This window comes from Rhineura floridana, chromosome 3 (genome assembly GCF_030035675.1).
Source record: "Rhineura floridana isolate rRhiFlo1 chromosome 3, rRhiFlo1.hap2, whole genome shotgun sequence".
Classification (NCBI taxonomy): Eukaryota; Metazoa; Chordata; class Lepidosauria; order Squamata; family Rhineuridae; genus Rhineura; species Rhineura floridana.
This window is the reverse complement of record NC_084482.1, coordinates 117,828,459-117,854,461: the sequence shown is the minus strand read 5'-3', so window position 1 is coordinate 117,854,461 and position 26,003 is coordinate 117,828,459. Positions and strand designations below refer to the sequence as shown.

General features: G+C 40.8%; 1 protein-coding gene across 8 annotated transcripts in view; it reads right to left on the bottom strand.

Moving 5' to 3' along the window:
* The window catches only part of SGCD (sarcoglycan delta), a 379,008-nt gene that overhangs the window by 78,922 nt on the left and 274,083 nt on the right, over window positions 1–26,003 (bottom strand). Inside the window, exon 7 of one of the 8 annotated variants that reach the window (XM_061617475.1) lies at window positions 12,938–14,308. The exons of the other annotated variants lie outside the window; for them this stretch is intronic. Within the exon in view, the coding sequence (XP_061473459.1) occupies window positions 14,269–14,308 (40 nt within the window). The 3' untranslated portion in view covers window positions 12,938–14,268. Of the gene's footprint in view, window positions 1–12,937; window positions 14,309–26,003 lie in introns of those variants that run through there. 8 annotated transcript variants of the gene reach the window in all.

Sequence of the window (26,003 nt, the reverse complement as noted above, 5' to 3'; positions counted from 1 at the left end):
TTATACATTCAGCCATTTTTAAACACTCAGCCAATCATCTCGCATTCTACTGCCCATTCACTCCCCCTCCTCTTTCACTCCACTTACCATGTATCTTCTAAAACAACAACACTTACCATATATACATTAATATAGGAACATCACAAGCACACACATACTCAGTGATTGACACAGCATAATATGTAATCAAATGTAAGTATTAGGCATGACCTGGGTTTATCATAGTTTTGTGAACCTCTCTTAGATACAAGTCTGCATTGTGGTCACAACTGCTTAGTTTTTAAAAGCAACAGGAAAGGATGCATTTTCGTGATAGTGACAGCAATTTTCCTCTTTCAGCATCCAAATACTTAACAGTAATTGTTTTAGATTGCTTGCTTCCTTTTCTGTGTTATTGATGGTATGCTTTAGTTATGGATTGATTTTTTATTCATTTTCTATCTCTTTTTAGTAATGAAATTAAAACGATGCCTACAGTCACTTTCAGATTCCAAAAGTGGATTAAGTTTACATTACTCTATATTAAGCTTGTTAACTTTATCAATAATTACTTGACTAGTAAATGTCCTTCCAGAAACAAAAGCCAACTTGTTTAAATTTTGCAATGTTTGAAGGAACACAAAAGAAGAAACTATATCCCACAGCAAGGAAAAGCTTCCTGAGATTGGCTGATATCTTGCTGCCCTGATATTGTGCTAAGATGGAAAAATAAATGGGTAGGCACAGTGCTTAGTACTAATTTCTAGCCAATTCATTCATAATAAATAATAACAAAGTATTGAAAGTATAGTGGAATTGAGCATAGTCTTGTTCAAGTCTGTAGTGAAATTTTGTATTTATTCTTAATAGTGAAACACAATCCCAAAAACCCAAAGATAACTACTAAAAAGCAGTTTCTGGGCAGCTGTTGAGGCCTGAATGCACACACATGATGAAAGCGATGGGAATCTAAATATGAAGAAGGCACCATGTCAGCTCTGCAAGCCTATCTTTTTCACTCTTACCAAGGAGGATGCGACACTGAAGCTAGAATAGGCAAAGAGTCACAATGCAAACCAGTACTTCTGCCTTAGGGATGCTCAGCATATATCCCCAGTCAAATACAGGCTTCTACATTTGCATTGCATTGGCACTTTGAATGAATAAAGTCTTTTTCAATCTTCATTTTTCCCTGTTTATAATAACTTCAGTTTTAGGAAATTGATACAAACGTGACTTCTCCAGTGTTATTCTGCAACTACATGTTTGAATATGGGTTTCTGACTGAACTTTCTGATTACAGCGCTGACTCAAAGAGCATTTAAATGTGGAACCACACATGCCCTATAACATGGATACATCTGCATGGGTCTGTGTGATTTCCTATTAAACAATGGATTCAGATTATGCTAGCTCAATTTGAAAAACTTTCTTAGCATAATAAATATTCTATAAACTGATGGCTATTTTTGAGGAATAGTTTCAAGACTTCCTGACATGGTAATACACCTGTGGCATATTCATTTCATAGAATCATAGGATAGTAGAGTTGGAGGGGGCCTATAAGGCCATCAAGTCCAACCCCCTGCTCAATGGAGGAATCCAAATCAAAGCATTCCCGACAGATGGCTGTTCAGCTGCCTCTTGAATGCCTCCAGTGTCAGAGAGCCCACTACCTCTCTAGGTAATTGGTTCCATTGTCGTATGGCTCCAACAGTTAGGAGTTTTTTCCTGATGTTCAGCTGAAATCTGGTTTCCTGCAACTTGAGCCCATTATTCCATGTCCTGCACACTGGAATGATCGAGAAGAGATCCTGGCCCTCCTCTTTGTGGCAACCTTTCATGTACTTGAAGAGTGCTATCATATCTCCCCTCAGTCTTCTCTTCTCCAGGCTAAACTTGCCCAGTTCTTTCAGTCTCTCCTCATAGGGCTTTGTTTTCAGTCCCCTGATCATCCTTGTTGCCCTCCTCTGAACCTGTTCCAGTTTGTCTGCATCCTTCTTGAAGTGCAGAGACCAGAAATGGACACAGTACTCAAGATGACCAGTGCTGAATAAAAATGGAAACAGACTGCCTTCAAGTTGATCCCAACTTATCGCGAACCTATGAATAGGGTTTTCATGGTAAGCGGTTTTCAGAGAGGGTTTACCATTGCCTTCCTCTGAGGCTTAGAGGCAGTGACTGGCCCAAGATCACCCAGTGCGCTTCATGGCTGTGTGGGGATTCAAACCCTGGTCTCCCAGGTCATAGTCCAGCACCTTAACCACTACACCACACTGGCTCTCACCAGTGCTGAATAGAGGGGAACTAATACTGCACATGATTTGGAAACTATACTTCTGTTAATTCAGCCTAAAATAGCATTTGCCTTTATTGCAACCACATCGCACTGTTGGCTCATATTCAGCTTGTGATCAACAACAATTCCAAGATCCTTCTCACATGTATTGCTGAGCCAAGTATCCCCCATCTTATAACTGTGCATTTGGTTTCTTTTTATTAGATGTAGAACTTTGCATTTATCCCTGTTGAATTTCATTCTGTTGGTTTCAGCCCAATGCTCCAGCCTATCAAGATCCCTTTGAATTTTGTTTCTGTCTTCCACGATATGAGCTGTGCCCCCCCATTTTTCATCATCTGCAAATTTGATAAGTATGCTCTGTACCTCCTCATCCAAGTCATTAATAAAAATGTTGAAGAGCACTGGGCCCAGAACCGAACCCTTTGGTACCCCACTCGTTACTTCTGCTCAGTTTGAGAAGGAACCATTGATCAGCACTCTCTTGAGTACGGTTCTGGAGCCAACTGTGGATCCACCTGATAGTTGTTCCATCCAGCCCACATTTAGCTAGCTTGCTAATCAGAATATCATGGGGCACTTTGTCAAAAGCTTTGCTGAAGTCGAGATATATTATGTCCACAGCATTCCCACAGTCTACAAGGGAGGTTACCAGATCAAAAAATGAGATAAGGTTAGTTTGGCAGGATTTGTTCTTCATAAATTCATATTGTCTTCTAGTAATCACTGCATTATTTTCAAGGTGCTTACAGATTGACTGCTTTATAATCTGCTCCAGAGTTTTTCCAGGGATTGATGTTAGGCTGGCTGGTCTGTAGTTCCCCCTTTTTGCCCTTTTTGAAGATAGGGACAACATTAGCTCTCCTCCAGTCATCGGGTACTTTACCAGTCCTCCACGATTTTGCAAAGATAATAGACAGCGGTTCTGAGAGTTCTTCAGCCAGTTCCTTCAATACTCTAGGATGCAGTTTATCAAGCCCTGCCGATTTGAACTCGTTCAAAGTGATTAGGTATTCCTTGACCATTTGTCTGTCAATCTCAAGCTCCAATCCTGCCCCTTCCACTTCATGTTTCCCAGGAGGGTCATAGACCCTTTTTTGGGAGAAGACTGAGCCAAAGTAGGAATTGAGCACTTCTGCCTTTTCTTTGTCATCTGTTATTATTTTGACATCCTCATTGAGTAGCTGTGCCACCATTTCTTTTCTCTGTCTTTTACTATGGACATACCTGAAGAAAGCTTTTTTTTGGTTGCTTTTAGCATCTCTCGCTAACCTCAGCTCATTCTCCGCTTTAGCCTTCCTGATGCCATCCCTGCAATTCTGTGATACCTGTCTGTTATCTTCCTTTGTGGCCTGGCCTTCTTTCCACTTCCTGTATGTGTCCTTTTGTGCAGAGTTGATTGGTAATGATTCCATTAGACTGAAAAAATAGAAATGGACTGAAGCCTTCATTAAGTATGTTATTTGGCTTTGACTTGTTGCTCCTGTTTTAGTCAGCAGAAATATTCAATATTTCAGCTGACCAAACATTTTGTTTGAGACCCCATAGATTATTTCACACAGCATCACCATGAAAATGAGGGGTAGAAATGCTATTACTACATGCCCTTTTTTCACACTTCCCTAGCCCTTTTCCATAGTTGTCAATAGCAACTCCTTAGGAGTGAAACTGTTGCTTTTTGGCTCATAAATGAGTACGCCTTTCAATTGTCCGTCATTTTTTTTAAAAGGGAGAAATTACATTAAACGATGTATGTAAAAGAAAACAAACACTACAAAATATTTATATATTTCAAATGAAACAGTTTTCAAGAATTCAGTGGGTTTTGTACTTGCAATTTCCAATGAAGCTCAAAGGCCATCATGACATCTAAGTTGCGATCTTAAACACAGTAACTATGGAGTAGGCCTGACTGGACACAGTGGAACATATTTCTGATTAAACATGCACAGGAATCTACTGTTAGTCTACTTTGTATCTACATTTCTTTGCAGTGTAGGAACTTGCAGGGTTTATTTAATCTTTTTTTCCAATTGCACAAGCTGCCAGTACACTGCCTGCCCCCAAACTGGTCAATTAATCAGTCCCATAATATATTACCAGCAGGGCTTTTTTGTGACAGTACTCACCAGTACAGAGTACCTGCACCCCTTTTTTTGCTGCCCATGCCACCCATCTTGTGCTGGCACCCACAATACTTTTATCAAAAGTAAAAGTACCAGCACCTCATTTTTTTTTACCAAAAAAGCACTAACTAGTAGTATAAGGTTATGAATATGTATCTTCATTTTCTATTTTTTATCTTTTCTCATCTATTTCCCTTTTAGAAACTACCTAGCACCTTATTAAATCTCATATGCTCCACTGCACAAAAACTTAATTCACACTGCACAATTTTTTTTGACAATGCACAAAATGTGTCTAGCTGCATGTTAGAATAAACCCTGGGGGCTTGTTTACAACTAAGTTTAATGTGTATCTGAAGCTGTTTGTGTTCCATTTAAGTGGCATCATCCACATGACATCCCCATCAAACAGCCCGTTGGGCTGGTTTTTGCCAACTTTGGATTTCTCTGATCTTGGGGACAATCCAGTATGTTTTGAAAAATGCAGCTCCAAACAGCTCCACTCAAGCAAACAGATGCATTGCCTTGCTTTTTTCCTGGAGATGGATTAATCATCCATTTTTGCTGTTCCCCTTTCTCATGCCTCCTACATCTCCCTAATACCAGTTCTGTTCTGGCATGCTGGTGAGCTTTGCAGCAGTGTTGTTTTTTTAACCAATTAGATTTGTCCAACAGAGGAGAACTGAAAAAGAATGATTTCTCCAGATCTCCCTGTTTTATTTCCCCCACTATTGATTTCCCTTTCTAGTACTGTATTGATTTCTTCCACAACCATCTTTCTGTTTTGGAATGAGAAATGTCTGTCATTTTAGGATTGAACATGAAGTGTGTGCATACAAACTTGTGTTGAATTGGGAATTCCTGGATGTGTGCTACTGTGCAATTTCTCAATGGACACAACTTTTAAAAAATGGTATGTGCACTGCTCAGTTGATTCTGCATGCATGCCCTGCTTGTGTAAAATTAACATATTTGAATCAATAAAGTGGAAATGGGGGCATACCTACTGATATGGAAGGGAATAAACAGATTTGATCTTCAGCTTCAACTGCAAATATGCCTGTGTGTGGACTAAGGAGGTCAAATCTGAATGGAGAAAACATGGCTTTCAAGAGAGATATAGCTCAAATGTGGACAAACCCTTGGTAGCTTGAGATGTATTGGAGTTAACTTCCTTTCTGCAAACAGAGATAGATGATGTCAGATGATAGCACTCTTCAAGTACATGAAAGATTGGCATACAGAGGAGGGCCAGGATCTCTTCTCAATCATCCCAGAGTGCAGGACACGGAATAATGGGCTCAAGTTGCAGGAAGCCAGATTTCGACTGGACATCAGAAAAAACTTCCTGTTAGAGCCATACGACATTGGAACAAATTACGTAGAGAAGTAGTGAGCTCTCCGACACTGGAGGCATTCAAGAGGCAGCTGGACAGCCATCTGTTGGGAATGCTTTGATTTGGATTCCTGCATTGAGCAGGGGGTTGGACTTGATGGCCTTATAGGCCCCTTCCAACTCTGCTATTCTATGATTCTATGATCAAGAGGGACAGCCCTCTTTGTGAAGAGGGTTAAAATAAAGCACTTGGAAGAGTCAGACCTGTCTTCAGTTTACATTATATATGTGGTTAAGAGGGGCTGAATCCTGCCACAAACCCAATACACAACAAACACGGATTCTGCAAATTAAAAGAAACCTCAACAGCTAACAATATCCACAGAAGCTCAGAAAATGCTAAGACGGCAGGAAAAGTGACTAATGGCAGAAGCCTGGTAGAAGAATTGTGAAGGGATGGATGGCACTACAGGGACTGAATAAGTTTCTTCAGGACCTCACTCCATGCACCACACCATACTCTAGTTCTAAACATGATGGATTCATCCAGGACTCTACCAACAAGTGTAGATTGATTTCCATTCGCCTACAGTGCTTCTTAGATGGATTATGTGACAACCAATTTAAGAAACTCTCCAGTATACATACAAAACCTAAGGTTTATTAAGCGAGTTCAAGCAAATCCCTACAATTCACCAGTGCAAGACCGCTCATTTGCAAAGAATTTTATTGTCAATGAAAAATGGAAATGGACTGCCTTCGATTCTGACTTATCGTGACCCTATGAATAGGGTTTTCATGGTAAGTGGTGTTCAGAGGGGGTTTACCATTGCCTTCCTCTGAGGCTGAGAGGCGGTGACTGGCCCAAGGTCACCCAGTGAGCTTCATGGCTGTGTGGGGATTCAAACCCTGGTCTCCCAGGTCGTAGTCCAACACTCAAACCACTACACCACACTGGCTCTCTTATTGTCAATACAACCATATTTAAGCAAAATATGTTTTTCAATCTTCATAAGACACTTTACTAGCTAGGTCCAATGATTTCTTTACAGGTAGAAGCTCTTGATGTGTGGTATTCACTGATGAATTTCCTCTATTGCTATCCCCAATCTTCTTTTCTAGGCAAAGCCAGATTTTGCTCTTACGGAGTAAACTATTCAGCAACTTCTCACTAGGTGGTGAAATGATGCAATTAGAGCTCCTACAGGACAAGGTCACAGTGAGGTGAGATACAGTAAATAAAATATAGAACGGATTCTCAGCATCTCACAGAGCAACTGAAACATTTCTCTCAGGGCAGTCTTATTTTTACTGAGGTTTTAATTTACTTCTATTTTAGATCTTGCAACAAAAGGAAGGTAGGCTGTGAATTTGGACACCAGGGTTTATGTTGCTGTTTTTTACTTCATGTTCTCTTTGTGCAGCAAAGCTTTTAAGTGAACAAATGCAGCAAAGATGTAATTGACTTGTTAACATGGCCAAAACAACCAAGAATCTTGTAGCACCTTAAAAACCACCACATTAATTATGACATAAGCTTTTGAGGATTAATCTCTGCCACCCCGCCCCAGCTTCTCTTACTTCTCTATTACCTTCTATGTAAACACTGTTGTATGTGATGTCAGATATTTAATCGTTAGATGACGTATACACACATTAATTCTGTCAAATTGTATATACTCATTAGTAATTGTGAACTCAGTTCTCTGAGTAGCCAAAATGGTACCATCTACACACAAGAGGGATATATTTGTAGGCTTGGAGGAACCCCAAGACTTGCTGAAATACAAAAATCCGTAAGAGGAACTCTTCCCTAAAACAGCCCAATTAAGACTGAACATGCTGCATGACATGGAATGTTGGCTGACTATTGGGGGGGAGAGAATGGGAAATGGGGGGAAGGGGAGAATGGAATGGATGGAAATCTACAAGAGTATTTTCTACACTGCTACATTTTGTTGTAGGTCCCACGTGTACAGCCATAATACCTGACATTTTGAGAAAGGCTAAAACCCACCCCTCTCCTCTGCCCCTTCATTTGGTACCTCAGCCCATGCTGAACTACCCACCAACAGTACCTCAGTCTTGTATTGGTCTTCAGTTTACCTTCAGTTTATACCCATAATGCTCAATAAGGAATTATCACCATGATAACACTTTGGTTTACAATTAAATGGTAAATTGAAGGGCTGAGCAATGCTACACATAGCTCAATGTAATTTTATTTATTTATTTATTTTGGCTGAATGATGCCTGCAAAGACTTCCTGTTGGCAAGGGGAGCACTGTTAAATATTTTCCCCTTCCATCATTTATACAATCAAAATGATTCTATGTATGGACCCTATATATTTTTTTTTCTGCAGGTAGAAAAACAGCTGTAGGCAAAGATTTAAACAGTTCTTCACCTGTTAAAACAGTCAGGTCACAACAAGTCTCCCAGGGAGCATTTAGTTTGGCTCTCCTACCAGGTCTGCAAATTTTGACTAATTATGAGCTACATATTAAAATGCCTCTTGCTTCTCATATTTGAATCTTTCATTACATAGAGCTTTTGATATTAGTGATATCATTGAAACTTATATTTCCAAGCTGAGAAATATGATACCCAGAGAGTGTGGGTAGAGTCAGCACCAGAATCAACACTCTGTTGGGGCACAGTGTTGCCCCAGGTCCCCCATTAAAAAGTTCTGCTCTGAATGTGCTGGGTGGATCGGTTCAGCTGGTATATTAAGAACATAAGAACATAAGAAGAGCCTGCTGGATCAGGCCAGTGGCCCATCTAGTCCAGCATCCTGTTCTCACAGTGGCCTACCAGGTGCCTGGGGGAAGCCCGCAAGCAGGACCCGAGTGCAAGAACACTCTCCCCTCCTGAGGCTTCCGGCAACTGGTTTTCAGAAGCATGCTGCCTCTGACTAGGGTGGCAGAGCACAGCCATCATGGCTAGTAGCCATTGATAGCCCTGTCCTCCATGAATTTGTCTAATCTTCTTTTAAAGCCATCCAAGCTGGTGGCCATTACTGCATCTTGTGGGAGCAAATTCCATAGTTTAACTATGCGCTGAGTAAAGAAGTACTTCCTTTTGTCTGTCCTGAATCTTCCAACATTCAGCTTCTTTGAATGTCCACGAGTTCTAGTATTATGAGAGAGGGAGAAGAACTTTTCTCTATCCACTTTCTCAATGCCATGCATAATTTTATACACTTCTATCATGTCTCCTCTGACCCGCCTTTTCTCTAAACTAAAAAGCCCCAAATGCTGCAACCTTTCCTCGTAAGGGAGTCGCTCCATCCCCTTGATCATTCTGGTTGCCCTCTTCTGAACCTTTTCCAACTCTAGAATATCCTTTCTGAGATGAGGCGACCAGAACTGTACACAGTATTCCAAATGCGGCCGCACCATAGATTTATACAACAGCATTATGATATTGGCTGTTTTATTTTCAATACCTTTCCTAATTATTGCTAGCATGGAATTTGCCTTTTTCACAGCTGCCGCACACTGGGTCGACATTTTCATCGTGCTGTCCACCACAACCCCGAGGTCTCTCTCCTGGTCGGTCACCGCCAGTTCAGACCCCATGAGCGTATATGTGAAATTCAGATTTTTTGCTCCAATATGCATAATTTTACACTTGTTTATATTGAATTGCATTTGCCATTTTTCCGCCCATTCACTCAGTTTGGAGAGATCTTTTTGGAGCTCTTCGCAATCCCTTTTTGTTTTAACAACCCTGAACAATTTAGTGTCGTCAGCAAACTTGGCCACTTCACTGCTCACTCCTAATTCTAGGTCATTAATGAACAAGTTGAAAAGTACAGGTCCCAATACCGATCCTTGAGGGACTCCACTTTCTACAGCCCTCCATTGGGAGAACTGTCCGTTTATTCCTACTCTCTGCTTTCTGCTTCTTAACCAATTCCTTATCCACAAGAGGACCTCTCCTCTTATTCCATGACTGCTAAGCTTCCTCAGAAGCCTTTGGTGAGGTACCTTGTCAAACGCTTTTTGAAAGTCTAAGTACACTATGTCCACTGGATCACCTCTATCTATATGCTTGTTGACACTCTCAAAGAATTCTAATAGGTTACTGAGACAGGACTTTCCCTTGCAGAAGCCATGCTGGCTCTGCTTCAGCAAGGCTTGTTCTTCTATGTGCTTAGTTAATCTAGCTTTAATAATACTTTCTACCAGTTTTCCAGGGACAGAAGTTAAGCTAACTGGCCTGTAATTTCCGGGATCCCCTCTGGATCCCTTTTTGAAGATTGGCGTTACATTTGCCACTTTCCAGTCCTCAGGCACGGAGGAGGACCCGAGGGACAAGTTACATATTTTAGTTAGCAGATCAGCAATTTCACCTTTGAGTTCTTTGAGAACTCTCGGGTGGATGCCATCCGGGCCCGGTGATTTGTCAGTTTTTATATTGTCCATTAAGCTTAGAACTTCCTCTCTCGTTACCACTATTTGTCTTAGTTCCTCAGAATCCCTTCCTGCAAATGTTAGTTCAGGTTCAGGGATCTGCCCTATATCTTCCACTGTGAAGACAGATGCAAAGAATTCATTTAGCTTCTCTGCAATCTCCTTATCGTTCTTTAGTACACCTTTGACTCCCTTATCATCCAAGGGTCCAATTGTCTCCCTAGATGGTCTCCTGCTTTGAATGTATTTATAGAATTTTTTGTTGTTGGTTTTTATGTTCTTAGCAATGTGCTCCTCAAATTCTTTTTTAGCATCCCTTATTGTCTTCTTGCATTTCTTTTGCCAGAGTTTGTGTTCTTTTTTATTTCCTTCATTTGGACAAGACTTCCATTTTCTGAAGGAAGACTTTTTGCCTCTAAGAGCTTCCTTGACTTTGCTCGTTAACCATGCTGGCATCTTCTTGGCCCTGGCGGTACCTTTTCTGATCTGTGGTATGCACTCCAGTTGAGCTTCTAATATAGTGTTTTTTTTTCTAATATAGTGTTTATATAGTCTAATATATTTTCTAATATAGTGTTTCCAACTGTGTTGGATTTTCTTGGCAATTGGCCAGTTACATGTATGTTTAATTTAATAGCACTGTGGTCACTGCTCCCAATCAGTTCAACAACACTTACATCTCGCACCAGGTCCCGGTCCCCACTGAAGATTAAGTCCAGGGTTGCCGTCCCTCTGGTCGATTCCATGACCAACTGATCTAGGGAATAGTCATTTAGAATATCTAGAAACTTTGCTTCTTTGTCATGACTGGAACACATATGCAGCCAGTCTATGTCTGGGTAGTTGAAGTCACCCATTACTATCACATTTCCTAGTTTGGATGCTTCCTCAATTTCATATCTCATCTCAAGGTCTCCCTGAGCATTTTGATCAGGGGGACGATAGATCGTTCCCAGTATTAAGTCCCTCCTGGGGCACGGTATCACCACCCACAACGATTCTGTGGAGGAGTCTACCTCTTTTGGGGTTTCGAGCTTGCTGGATTCAATGCCTTCTTTCACGTATAGAGCGACTCCGCCACCAATACGTCCTTCCCTGTCCTTCCGATATAGTTTATATCCAGGAATAACCATATCCCACTGGTTTTCTCCATTCCACCAGGTCTTGGTTATGCTCACTATATCAATGCTCTTCTCTAAGACCAAGCACTCCAGTTCTCCCATCTTGGTTCGGAGGCTCCTAGTATTAGCGTACAGGCACTTGTAAGCAGTGTCTCTCTTCAAGTGTCTTTGGCACTTGTGGTTAGGCCTGTGGTAATTTTGCTCTTCTGAATTTATATCCTGTGCCCCTGCTCTCACAATGCCTACTTCTAGGCCTACCCCTTTTAAAATTTCATCATTTCTTTGGTTTTTATCCCGGGGGGAGGTTTATTCCGAACCGGACCTTTCTCAGCTCCTGTCGGGTTTCCCCCCTCAGTCAGTTTAAAAGCAGTTTTCCACAATGCCTGTGATGCAGCATCACTGGAGTATTCTGGGAAATTTGGTGACCAGATTCAGTCATCCATGCTGCCAGTATGGTTGTGTGGAGTGTTAGTGCCTACTGCCACAAGGTGAGCCCACAGGCGAGCCTCACAGTACAGGGGACGCATCAGAGGTCCGTTTGTCCAGCACTCCCTCCAGTCTGAAGCTGGTCTTGGATGGAGTCCCAAATCTGTGGGTGAGTGTGCTCCCCCCATTTCCACCCTCCAACTACGAAAACAGGGAGAAAGGTTGCAGTCTCCCCTTTTCAGTGGTGATATTTATTTAGAAACATAGGGCCATATTCAAAAACATGTTTCCCCATTTGTAGTTTGAAGTGATGTAGTCTACCTCCTCAGGATTCTGCCATCTCATTACCATCAGGTCTAAGAAACATCACTAGAAGTGAAAATTAAGAGAACAAAGTTGGGGGGGGATCAGATTCCAAAAAAGAGAGGATGATCAGCTCTAAACTTGTCTCCACAAGGTAGTTTAAAGGATTAAAAACAAAGTGCTTCTGTCCCAATTTCTAAAACCCCTTTCACACCGCAGTACCTGTTGTGTTAAGGAACCACAGTTTTTTCAGCTGATATACCGGCATTTCGCACAAAGGTCTTTCACACGGCTGCAGTGAATGTCTTGTTTTCATCCCTTACTCATTATACACATGTGTATTACTCCCCACTGTGTAGGAGGTCTAAGATCTCGTCCTTTTGCCATGCAAGCCCTCTCCCTTTAGGATCTGACTTTTAAAATTATTTTAGTTGTATAGACACAGGGGTGTGTGCTGCTGCTATCTGTGCTGATGCCGGAATACGAGTACAACTTTCGTCAGGCAAAAAAACCCGGCGCAACTAAAGGGTGGGAACTCACTGCATGCTGGGATGCCTGTCGCATGAGCGGCTGCAGCTAGCAAAAAACTCTAGCAATCTTCTGGGTTCCCAGCCTTGCTAACGGATTATTTCTGGTAATATTTGTCACGGAAATTTACGCTAAACTTGCAATACATTCCACTAGAATACTGGAGCTTGTGCCTCATCTGAAAGGTCAAATATAATGCACAAATTACCAGGTAAGAAATAATCAGAATAATGGAATAAAGTGCAGTGTGAAAGCAGCCTATGGCTCCCTATTCCCAGCTTCACTCAAGAAGATTTGTGCAGCTCCAGCAGCTGCAATTGGTTCTGCAGCAGCTCAGTGAGCAGAGAAGACCCCTTCATCCACCATCCCCAAAAACCACACACATGAATTTTGTATCTTTAATAAACATAATATTGAAAACCAGATATGCATAATTAGGTCTATGCATAGCATACACATAATATGAATGTAACACTATTGCTTGATCTCTTGGCATCCAGATACAGAAACTCCCAGTTTGTTGGAAGGAGTATTATCTTGGGGTTATTTCTTACATGACAGTCCTGTTACTAATAGGATGCTTATGATAGGGATTAAATGCATGATCCACTAGTCAGAAATCATTCAAGTAACCCATTTCTTAATATCACATCATGGAGTTGCAATGAATGCATGAAAACATACACCACTGAAAACAATCATCCCTGACGATTTCTCATTTAAAAATATTACCTCTCACATACAATGCATCGATTTTCTTTAGCGTTAAAATGACTATAATGCATAACTTAATTCTGTCAAAATATTTCAACAGATAATTCATGAAGCCATTTCAGTTGCAGATAGAAAAAAATAAAAATGGCCTGATCAGGCAGTATTGATTTTGCCCAATCAATGAGTTATTAAAATTGTAAAGTTATTAATATTAAAAAGCAATTAGGACACAGACACAGACGCAGAAGTATTACTTCTCCTGCAAACAAGTTGAAATACAGATCTAGAAAGAACTAACGTTTTGAAAATATTGGTACAAAAGACAGAGAAAATGTACCGCACAGGACATCATTTTTTTAAAAAAAGAAGTGATTATAAGTCATTCATCAGTTCCCTGTTCCAGATGAAGTCACACTACTTGCGGTATCATGTTCCTAATCTGGAAGTGCTCCTGGAAGCCTCACTCATGGATGGGACCTGAAGTGTCAAGGAAGACTTGTACTACTTGCTTTTTCTGAATATCTGAATGAGCTCCTCTTTATAAAGTGAAATGTATCATCACTATCAGTACTCATTCATTGATTCAGGTGATCAATTTGAGATGTGGTCTCATTCTCTGAGGCATAAACAGCTGCATAACTAAAAGTGGGGTGTTGGGGAGTGCAAACGTGCTCCTGAGGACTCAGAACATTTTCTTTTTGCAAATTCAAATGGTGGGATTTATGTCATATTCAAGGTAAGTTTTCCAGTAGTCATGCTGGGTAGCAATTCTCAAGAGATTTAGTTATCCTTTACAGACAGTAGCCGGTGTAAAGCCCCAGTATGGATGGGGCTGGCCAAGGATCAACTGGATTCTAAGCCAGTCCTGCAGCCAGAGAGGAGCTTGATCCAGGCTTATTTACTGGGTCAGCCTCGAGTTGGCACAGCAAAAATTCAGAAGAAAATTCCCCGTCTACCTTCTGCCCTGGCCAGCGTAAACACCATGGCTTCAGATGCAGTGGTTCCTCTACCACTCTATTCAGCTCCACTGTTCCCCAGCCAGGAGATAGGGTTGCTCCCTAGATCAAATATAGTAAGTGAGAAAAATGAACCAGAATCAGTTCATACATTCTATGAAGTTCTGAATCTTGAAAGATCAAGGAAAGAGTTTTAAGAGCCCCCAATTTTGTCAGAGTACTTCTGAAGTACATCGCAACACCTAACATCTGCCTTTCTCCTGAAATTATAACACTATTCATACTGTTTTTAGAGTACAGTGGCTTGAGTGGTCAAATGGCTCAGATCAGAATACCTGCCTGTAGTCTTAATTGCAGTCATTTCAAAGTGTGTCTTTTTGGATCTAGTCTCTGTCTTTCCTGATTGCAATGTAATGTTGAGGATGTTTTTTTAAAAACATCTTTCTTTCATTCTTGTAAAAGTTATGGATATTCCAAAACTGACCACCAGAGGACATTTGCGATTTTTTAAAATTGATGAGCGATAATTAAACAGGGGAAAAAAGTATTGTTACTGGAAATGACAGAAGAAGTCATTTTAAACAAGCTGGCATTGTGAAATATTGTGCTTTTATTTTTCACCATAGTAAGTGTTGTATCACAGCATGGTATTTTATCTGTAGATGGAAAATAAATATTTTCATACTAATTCTGAATTTCCCACTGATGATACATTAAGTTTGGTTCTGGGATTTACAAGTTCTGACATGCTTGGTTCCTGTGTTATGTGGAAGCATGGAATTTAGACATGAATAGAAAAATTCCACCAAAATGAAGGTGGCATCCAGATTAATTTTTTCCCTTCAAAATATCTCCTAATACAGTCATTCAGGATCCATGACATAACTTTTTGGTCCAAAGCAATGTAGTTATCTCAGCAACATTTATTCTTCTTTATATTTATCTTCTGCATAATGTCTTAGACAAAAAAACCCACAACTTTTGCCAAGATGAATGGTATTACTTTGTCTCACAGCAGTGTTTTCTGAATGCATTTACTCCTTCATTCCATTTTTAATTAAAGGTAAAACTGAAGTGCCCTAATGCAAAAGCCATTGTGCAAGGAATAACCAGTTTGGCAGGCACCTTAAAAAACAGGACTATTTGGACAACTGCAATTTACTGAATATATTTATAACCTGATCAGCCCAACTAGAAGCCCAACACCAGCTGGGCAGAAGGTTGGCACACTATCACACTATCTTCTTAAGATGAAGTTGCTTTGGTGACATCCCTGGCATTAATTATTCCTGCAAGTTGTCTGGGCTTCAAAATTGAGCAGGTCAGGCAGATTTGTGGACCAGCTGTTTTTCAAACTGTCTCTTAAGCAAATGTATCTCACTTCACCTATATTGTATGGTTTGATTTACAATGGTTACTATTTCCCATAATTTGTTCTTCTAGTCTCTGAAGCACAAGAAGCTCCACTGCAGCCATGCTCCCTTAGCATGGGAAACTGTGTCTGACAGGCCGTCTTTCCCCTGTGGTTTCACTAGGCACAGCCACACACTTTTAAGCAATAAATGCTCAGTTATAGCCCCATTTGCAAAAATAAGAAACACAGAAGAGGATCTAAAAGTAACAATGCTATATGTAATTGGAGATGGTTCATGGGTTGTTATGGCAAAACAGAAACATGAACAAATACTTTGCTTTCATATGCTCTCCGTAGTTTACTAATAATATGGGATACAATCCACGAGATCCATGGTTTGTTTATTTTTGCTTCTGAATAATTCCCATCCTGTTTCAATAGGGCTAGCACAGGAGATGTAAATCCCCCCCCCCGGTAACAGATGATAAAAGAAGCTGTCTGTATTTAATCAATATGTTTATTTAATCAATATGTTTCCAGAAGCCACTGGATATTTTCCATCTGTAAAACACCATGCTGTGTCATCGTCTTCTTTGGTTTGTGTGCAGCCACTGAATAAACATAAAAGCACTGCCCTGGCATTGTTCCCTCTCTTTCTGCATCAGAACTATATAGTCATAGATCTTGGATTGGCCTCAAATGCTCTCATGTATTTTCCTTTGTTTTCATACTAACTCAAGTCTTCGGTTCACACTAAGCAAATCATCATGTACATCTATTCTTGAACACTGGTTGAATTTATTGTATGTGTTCTGACACTGAAAACAGAGAAATACAATCACATTGCTGTCCTAGTTGCCTATCTTTGGCTGACAAAATATACTGTTTTAAAAACAGACTGAGTCAGGAACCGACATGTGCTATCAGACAAGCATTATATCCTCTGCAGGTAAATAATGTACAATGGGTGTGCAACACTGGCTTGGTTGCTTTACTACGTAAAGGTGCTGTATCAAAGTCTCAAAGAAAATAAGCTGCTCCGAGGAAATTTGAGACCCTTCTCACATTACATTGCTGACTCCCAAGCCACCAACAATTTAATGTGAGAAGCCCCCATGAGCTGGCTAGGGGAGGCTTGGCTGAAATTCTCAGCTGCGAATGTGAACAAATGTGAACAAAAGGAGAAACAAGAAAACAGTGGGAACTGGGAAACTCCCCAGGAGGCACTGACTACCTCCCCACATGTACAGCCTCTAACCCCATTATGGTGATCCCAGAGGAAAAAGAGGCAAGCAGAATGCCCTCTGGGAGATGTCTGAAAACAAAAAATCGTGGTAAGAAAATTTCCATTTTTCCCATTGTCTCCTGGAGGGCATTCTTTCACCTTGTGCTGCCATAGAGCAGTAAGTTAGGTGGGCTTCTAAGGGGATCATCATTTCACATCCCCAGGATCCACTGCAAAGCCATCCTACTGAAGGTGATGTCTGCAGATGAAAAGTTGTTGACCCATAATCTTTAATGAAGGTGTGTGGTGAAGCCCATGTGGCTGCCTTACAAATGTCAATGATTGGGAAGATGCCATGGAAGGCCACTGAGGTTGCTGTACCCTTAGGAAATGGGCTGTGATCCCACCTGGAAGGGACTCCCTACCAAATCTTATAGGCCTAAACTATCACCTCCTGAAGCCATCTAGAAACAGTAGGCTTTGCCACCTTCTTTCCCAAGTATGGTCCACTGAAAGCTATAAATTGGGACTATATCTGCTATGCTGTCCAAGTAAAACCTCAAGACCCTGGGCCCATCAGGAGTGTGCCAGCTGCTTTTCTTCAAAGGAGACAGATTCAGACAAAAGGAGAAGAGCATTACTTCCTGTGACAATGGAAAAGAGCATTCACCTTTGGCACCAACAGACAATGCCCTCAGCTCTGAGACCTGGTACACTGATGTACTTGTTACTGAAGACACTTGTTACTGAAAAAGATCAGAAGCTTGACGAATTTGAATGGCAGACCCATCAATGTCAGAAGGACCCAATTAAGATTCCAGGATGGAAACCTGTGCACTGTCGGCAGATTCTAGTGTTCCACTCTTTTAAGAAAGCATTTATTGAGAGACAGCAAACAAAGAGCATAAACCCAGTGCTGCTGGGTAAAGCCAGGTGGACACCACAACTTCCTGAAGAGCAATCAAAAAGGGGAGGAGGCAGAATCACCTGAAAAAGCTGAGTGGGGGCCATATCCACATCCCCCTCAGACAACTCCCTCATGTCAGACTTAAGAGAACATTCAGAGTCAGAGAAAGGTCCTGCAACATGCCCAGAAGGAGCACTTCAGGCAGTTTTTTTTGCTTGCTTTTGGTTCTTGCTACGCTCTGAGTCTATAGCGGGGATCTTGACTCTGAGGTGTGATGACAGCTGTATTTATGTGGAGAACTGGAGGAGAGGGAAGAGGAACTTGGATCAGAGAGGAAACTGCTATAAACAGCTATATGGGATTTCTTGTGTCTATGAGTAGGTTTCCCTCTGTGTGTCCTCTTTCTCTTTCCAGAATAAGTGCTTGTCCTGCTATGAGAGGAGCTAGCTACTTGCAAAGAGAGGGCTCCCTGCATCACCCTAGCCACCAACTGCTTCACCCAAGTCATGCACTTAGGGAATTCATGCCCAACAGGGAGTTCCATGTTGGTAGAAGGGTCAAGAGAAGATATATCACCCCCACTGAATTGTGCTCACCATGTTTTGGCACCAAAAATGCATCTCGAGAACTATGACCTTCCATACTGCTGTCCTCAGAGAGCCCTGTGTCCCATGGGCTGCACTCCTGGGATGCTGAGGAGGCCTCTTAACTGGCCATGTCTTCCTCTGATGTTTGCTTGCCCTAGCTGAACTCTATGGTGAGGAGAGCATGAAGGCTAGCAAAGATGAAAAAGGTAGAGGCACAGTTTCAAACTTGGATCCCTGCTGCACAGAATGCTTCAGCCAACCCTGTCTGTCCCACCCAGAGCCGAGGAACGCAGGCACACACGGTTCAGTAAGGTTTCAGTAACCCAGAGGCTAGGTAGGTTCATACAGGCGAAGGTGGTCCTTCAAATGACCATGTTCCGAGGCATTTAGTGCTGTAATCACCAGCACTTTAAATTGGGCTCAGAAATACACTGGCAACCAGTGCAGCTGGTACAGAATTGGTGTTAGATGTTCTGTTCTCTGAACCCTCCACAAGCAACTGAGCAGCAACATTCTGCACCACTTGAAACTTCTGAACTGCATTTAAAGGCAGTTCCACGTACAGTAGTCTACTTGCGATGTAATCAAGGCATGAGTGATTGCAGCAAGGTCCATTCTCTCCAAGCAGGGATACGAATCAGCTGAAGTCAATGAAAACATTACAAATGAAACATTACAAAAGGGCTTCCCTGCAGAACCAACAATTGATAAGCAAGATAGGTATATTCAATAAATTGCTGCAAACGTCTTCATTTGACACTGGAATAGTTCAGACATACTGCAAACCACAGCGAGGCATTACATGAATAAGATCAGGGAGTGTAGGTTCACATGCTTCCTCATCTCTTCATGTGCATTCTTTCCCAGAACTCTATCATGATGCGAGGATTGAACCAAGCAGCAAAATATGGTTAGCTTCTAGGCGCGATAGGATAGGAGGTGAAAACACAGAAGCCTGAGGCTCAAGACAATGGTTATATCTGGACCACCCCTGTAAATATTCAAACTTCTTCTTGTTGTTGGATCAAGCCAGAAAAACAAACATGTTTTGTTAAGCGCTATATTACTTCAAATCAATTTTTCTAATAAATGTGATTCTTTGTGTGTGGAATGTTTGGAACAGACAACCAAAGATTGACTGTTGTAGTAGCTGTGACAAATGGATGGTCTATATGCTAGGAGCTGCTCAAAACAACCCTGGAAAATGAGAAACACAGAAAGAAAGGGTTGGGTATATTAGTAAATCACTGTCACAATTCTTAATTTGTGACAGCTACTTGCAATTAAGGCAAGAAGGGAACAGCTTTAAAAGAATGGCCCTGTGAAGGCCTGAAAATCAAACTCCCATAAGTGGCATTAACTCTGGACACAGAAATTCCCTTCAGCTGGGCCTGGCAATAAATTCTAGCTGGGCTTATTTTAACAGTTGTAAAATAGAATTCATTTTAAAATGTCTAGAGATTTATGAGAATTTATGAGAAGGACTTGTTCATCATTAATAGCTAAAGTCATTGACAGGTATCATGGACGAGTGAAGAGCACTGCATTTGGATGTTTCAACATTTGCTTAGAAAAAAATAATAACGGACCATCTCAGTGGGTTTAATAATTCTGTTTCATCCTTCTTTATTCTTTAGCATGCAAAAGTTAAAAAGTCTCTTTGCCAATTGCAAAAAATGTGGATATCTGCCTGCAAGGATCTGGAATGAAATCATTTTGAAATTTGTGGCATCTGCAGTTTTGGTGACTGCCCACCTGGTCTAAATTCAACAGAGCTTGGAAAAGTTACTTTTTTGAACTACAACTCCCATCAGCCCAATCCAGTGGCCATGCTGGGTGGGGCTGATGGGAGCTGTAGTTTAAAAAAGTAACTTTTCCAAGCTCTGAAATTCATGCATGAAAAGGTCTGCATGCTGCTTCTGCTCCCTTGACTCATCTGCTCCACATATGGAGTGCATATATCATGGGTGAAGAGATTAGTTATGGGATGAAACTTGGCCTCAGTGACACCAAAGCCTTTCATCTCTTCGTCACTGCTGATATGAATCCAAACCAGGTAGATAGTGAATGATTGAAAATAGAAACAGCTGACACCTGTAATTCAGTGGCCAACAATAGATGAAATGAACATTCAAATCTAGTTTGTGATGGGTCTAACTTTTAGTTACCCTGTGCAGATGTGAACAAAAATCTGAACAAAGGGTTTTTTTAAAAAAAGAAAAAAGGTCAAGATGTTAAAAACAAAAAAACGTTCCATTTTTATAGTGCTGTGGCACTGAACATAAGCTGTGAATCTGTCTCCCTGATTCAAATCTCAGACTCAGTGCCCCACTGCCTTGTTGTTGTTATGTGCCTTCAAGTCGATTACAACTTATGGTGACCCTATGAATCATTGACCTCCAATACCATCTGCTAAAAACCACCCTGTTCAGATCTTGTAAGTTCCGGTCTGTGGCTTCCTTTATGGAATCAATCAATCTCTTGTTTGGTCTTCCTCTTTTTCTACTCCCTTCTGTTTTTCCCAGCATTATTGCCTTTCCTAGTGAATCATGTCTTCTCATGACGTGTCCAAAGTATGATAACCTCAGTTTCATCATTTTAGCTTCTAGTGATAGTTCTGGCTTAATTTGTTCTAGCACTCTTTTTCACGCACCCAACAATTATTTGGTTTTTTTTTGCAGTCCATGGTACCTGCAAAGCTCTCCTCCAACACCACATTTCAAATGAGTTGATTTTTCTGTTATCTGCTTTTTTCACTGTCCAACTTTCACATCCATACATAGAAGTCAGGAATACCATGGTTGGAATGATCCTGACTTTAGTGTTCAATGATACATCTTTGCAGTTGAGGACCTTTTCTAGTTCTCCCATTGCTGCCCTCCCCAGTCCTAGCCTTCTTCTAATTTCTTGACTATTGTCTCCATGTTGGTTAATGACTGTGCCAAGGTATTGATAGTCCTTGACAAGTTCAATGTCCTCGTCAACTTTAAAGTTGCATAAATCTTCTGTTGTCATTTCTTTAGTCTTCTGGACGTTCAGCTGTAGTCCTGCTTTTGTGCTTTCCTCTTTAACGTTCATCAGCATTCGTTTCAAATCATTACTGGTTTCTGCTAGTAGTATGGTATCGTCTGCATATCTTAAATTATTGATATTTCTCCCTCCAATTTTCACACCTCTTTCATCTTGGTCCTGAGAGCCAGTGTGGTGTAGTGGTTAAGGTGTTGGACTATGACCTGGGAGACCAGGGTTCGAATCCCTACACAGCCACGAAGCTCACTGGGTGACCTTGGGCCAGTCACTGCTTATCAGCCTCAGAGGAAGGCAATGGTAAACCCCCTCTGAATACCACTTACCATGAAAACTCTATTCATAGGGTTGCCATAAGTCGGAATCTACTTGAAGGCAGTCCATTTCCATTTTTCATCTTGGTCCAATCCCACTTTCTGTATGTTCTGCACCCCTGTCTCACACCCTTTCGGTTTCTCCATATTCTGTCCCTACAGTAACCTCTTGTTCAGAGTATAGGTTGCACATCAGGACATAGTTTTTCATGATCTACACAATCAAAGGTTTTGCTGTAATCTATAAAGCACAAGGTGATTTTCTTCTGAAATTCCTTGCTCCGTTCCATTATCCAACATATGTTTACGATATGATCTCTGGGCCTCTTCCCTTTCTAAATCCAGCTTGGATATCTGGCATTTCTCACTCCATATATGGTAAGAGCCTTTGTTGTAGAATCTTGAGCATTACTTTACTTGCATGGGATATTAAGGCAATAGTTCGATAATTACTGCATTCCCGGGGATCCCCTTTCTTTGGAATTGGGATATATATGGAACATTTCCAGTCTGTGGGCCATTGTTTAGTTTTCCATATTTCTTGACAAATGTTTGTCAAAATTTGGACAGAATCAGTCTCTGTGACTTGTAGCAACTCTATTGGTATGCCATCTGTTCCTGGTGATTTATTTCTTCCAAGTATTTTAAGAGCAGCTTTCACATCACATTCTAAAATTTCTGGTTCTTCATCATACAGTTCCTCCGTGAATGAATGTCATCTTTGCATCTGTTTTATAGAGTTCTTCAGTGTATTGCTTCCATCTTCCTTTTCTTTTATCTTGGTCAGTCAGTGTGTTCCCCTGTTGATTAAATTGCCCTTTCATTTCTCTCATCCTTTGGAATAGGGCTCTTGTTCTACCTTTTTTGTTGTCCTCTTCTATTTCTATACAGTAACTATTGTAATAGTTCTCTTTGTCCCTATGTACTAGTATTGTTGCATTTCAGGTTCTGACTGTGTTTTTATCTCCTTTTGCTTTTGCTTTCCTTCTTAACCATTTTAAGAGTTTCATCAGTCATCCATTGAGGTCTTTCTCTCTATTTTGCATTCTTCCCTGATAACATAATGTCTCTGACTTCAATCCATAGTTCTTCTGGTTCTCTATCAACTAAGTTTAAAGCCTCAAATCTGTTCCTTATTTGATCTTTATATTCTTCTGGGATGTTATTTAAATTGTATTTTGGCATCATGATTGCTTTGTTGTTGTTCTTTAGCTTTACTCTGATTTTCTATATTACCAGTTCATGACCTGTACTGCAGTCTGCTCCTGGTCTTGTTTTCGCAGAAAATATGGAACTTCTCCATCTTCTGCTACCAATTATATAATCAATAATCAATTTGATTCCTATATTAACCATTTGGTGATGTCCACGTGTACAGTCATCTTTTCAGTTGCTCAAAAAATGTGTTTGCAAGAAACAAATTATTGGCTTCACAGAATTCAATAAGTCTCTCTCCTGCTTCATTTCTGTCTCCTAAGCCCCATTCCCACAATTCCTAGTTCTTCTCTGTTCCCTGCTTTTGCATTCTACTCCCACATGATTATCAGAACATCTTGCTTTGGTGTGTTATCAATTTCTTCCTGTAGTTCTGTAAAATCTCCCCAATTCCTCTTCTTCTGTGTTTGTTGCTGGAGTGTAGACTTGGATGATGGTTATGTTAATAGGTTTCCCATTTAATTTCATTGCTATTACATGCTCAGACCTTGCGTTACTGCTCTTAATTGCTTTTGCCACATCACTTCTCACTATTAAAGCAACCCAATTTCTTCTTAATTTCTTGTTTCCTGCATAAAATATTTTGTAGTTGCCTGACTGAAAATGTTCCATCCCTGTCCATTTTAATTCACTCACACCAAGTATTGTAATGTTGATACGTTCCATTTCTTACTTGACAATTTCTAACTTTCCCTGGTTCCTGCTTCTCACATTCCATGTTCCTACTGTGTGCAACATACAACTCTGGACTCTCCTTTCGCATCTGTGTGCATTAGCCTCTGGGCTTCCTTTTAGCTTTGACCCAGCTGCGTCATTAGTCACAGTGCTACTCGTACTTTTCCTTTGTTCTTCCTCAGTAGTTTGCTGAGTGCCATGAGACCTGGGGGACTCATCTTCCAGCACTATCTCGTGTTGCATTTTGGATACTCTGTTCATAGGGTTTTCATGATAAGAGGTATTCAGAGGTGGTTTAGCATTGCCTTTCTCTGAGTTTGGATGCATCTTAGTCTGGTGTCTCAGCTTTGACCATTCCACCTTGGATGACCCTATGTGTCTAGCCTCTTGGTCTAGACTCCTGATAGCACTGTCAGCTTCTTCGACACTCTCAGACCCCCTCACCATGTTAAGGTGTGCATCCTAGAGGAGGGCCCCACTGGCAATATAGAGATAACAATACTGTCCTACCTCATAAAGATTACTATGCAGAAATATGCAAGGCACTTTGAGTGTTCTAGAAACATTATTTTCTTTCACCTCCATTTTTTGAGGTTGGCACAGATGCTCTTATAAACATGATTTTAGTGAGATTCTTTCTACTAAGCCACAGGGTTACCTTTCCTTAGCTGGTGCTAAAAGTAGCTAAAGAAGAATACTTCCCTCAATTACTTTTGAGGACATTATCTAAGCACACAAATATAGACGTTCCATAGGGAATACCTGCTTACTGTTAGAAGTATAGCATCCTCTTATGCAGAGCTTGGAAGTAATCAGTCACAAGTAACGAATTACTTGTAATTCATTACTTTTTTGAGGAACCAGGGTAATTCCTTTACATTCTGATTGTAATAGAACTAGGAGTAATTTTATTACTTTTGTGGAGTAATTGTAATGTTTCCAGCTAGTGGGGAGGGGGAGCAGGGGAAGTCTTCTGCTTCTCTGATTTGTGGATGAAAATCATGTGCCTCAAACTGGGCTTCTGTGCAGCGTCACTCTCCCCTCATGCTCTGTGGGTGGGTAGGAGGCAACGAGGGAGGAGGTGGAGAGTGAGATGGGTGGAGTGGAGAAAACAATCGTTTAAAAAAATGGATGAAAAGGAGCCAGAGGGCAAGAACATGGATAAAGGAGAAGGAGGCAACAGCAGAATGAGATAGAACTGTGGAGGTGAAAGATGACGTGTGTGTGTGTGTGAATACTGTGTTTACACTTGGCACACAAAGTGGTCTCTGCCACCCTCTCTGGCTACTGTGCTGCATTTGCAGTATTTAACTGTTTTGCATCTCAGGGGAAAATGTTTGCTTGGCTGAGTGTCCCTAAGTTGGTGGCAGGGCAGGGTCCGGGAGGCGGTTAAGTGAGAGGGATTATGGTTACTGGCTGAAGGGGGGGGGTTGCACTTAGTTTGACATGCAAAGATTTGAGTAGTGGCCTCTGCCTCCCTCCCCAACTCCCTTACCAGCAGAGAGACCACCATTGCTATCTTATGGATAAAAAGAATTATTCTACTACCTCTGTATGTGTGTGTTTATTTTTAATGTTGTTTTAGGCTACTTAGATGTGCAGCAGCCAAGGCCAGCACCTTGTAGGCCTTTTTTTTAAAAAAGTAACTGAACTGTAATTGCAGTTATTACTTTTGAGAAAAAGTAAAGTAATCAGTTACTTTTAGAGCAGTTGTAATTGTAACGATAATTACTACTTTTTTGGGCCATGTAATTGTAACTGTAATTTAAAAAGTAATATTCCAAGCTCTGATCTTATGGCCACATGATTCGGCTCTGATCCTTCTTACAAGAAGCTGGTCACTTTAATACACATTGACTGCAACTTAAATATACTACAAGGTATTCAAAAAACCCACACTTTTCCATAATATGCTGAGGGTCATAATATAGGTAATTTCATTTTGAGAGCCTTAGAAAGCAGCAATAATCTTTCAAGGAGCTTCTGTATTTTATCTATCAAATTGAGCAATTTTAATAACTCATCATTAATGTCAATTTATATTTATTACTGTTTCATTAAAGACAGGGCACCAGTTACTTAATAAAAATAATTCTGTATTGTATGTCACTTTACTTCTTGTCTCTTAAAATGCTAATACCTAAAGAGTCAAGTAGGATGTGCTGTGGTTTATCTTCCACCACTACAAGCAAATTTCAGCACCACAGGCATAAAATGTTGTCTCTTCCTTTTAGTCCTTATGATATCAACTGTAAGCAAATTTTCATTAAGTTCACGGGAAGGGAACATTTCACTTTAGGTGCAGTATCCTTTCATTACCTGGGCTTTTCTTCTGCACTAAAACCTGCCGAGAGGCCATTTCTCCCTTCTTTCTTTATGACCTCATTTGATACTGCACCTGAGTAGTTCGGACATTTTTGTTTTGTTTTGATTACTTTCTTAACTCAATCCCTAGAGTCCCTTTTATGACCTGGTGAAATGTGGCTGCCCACA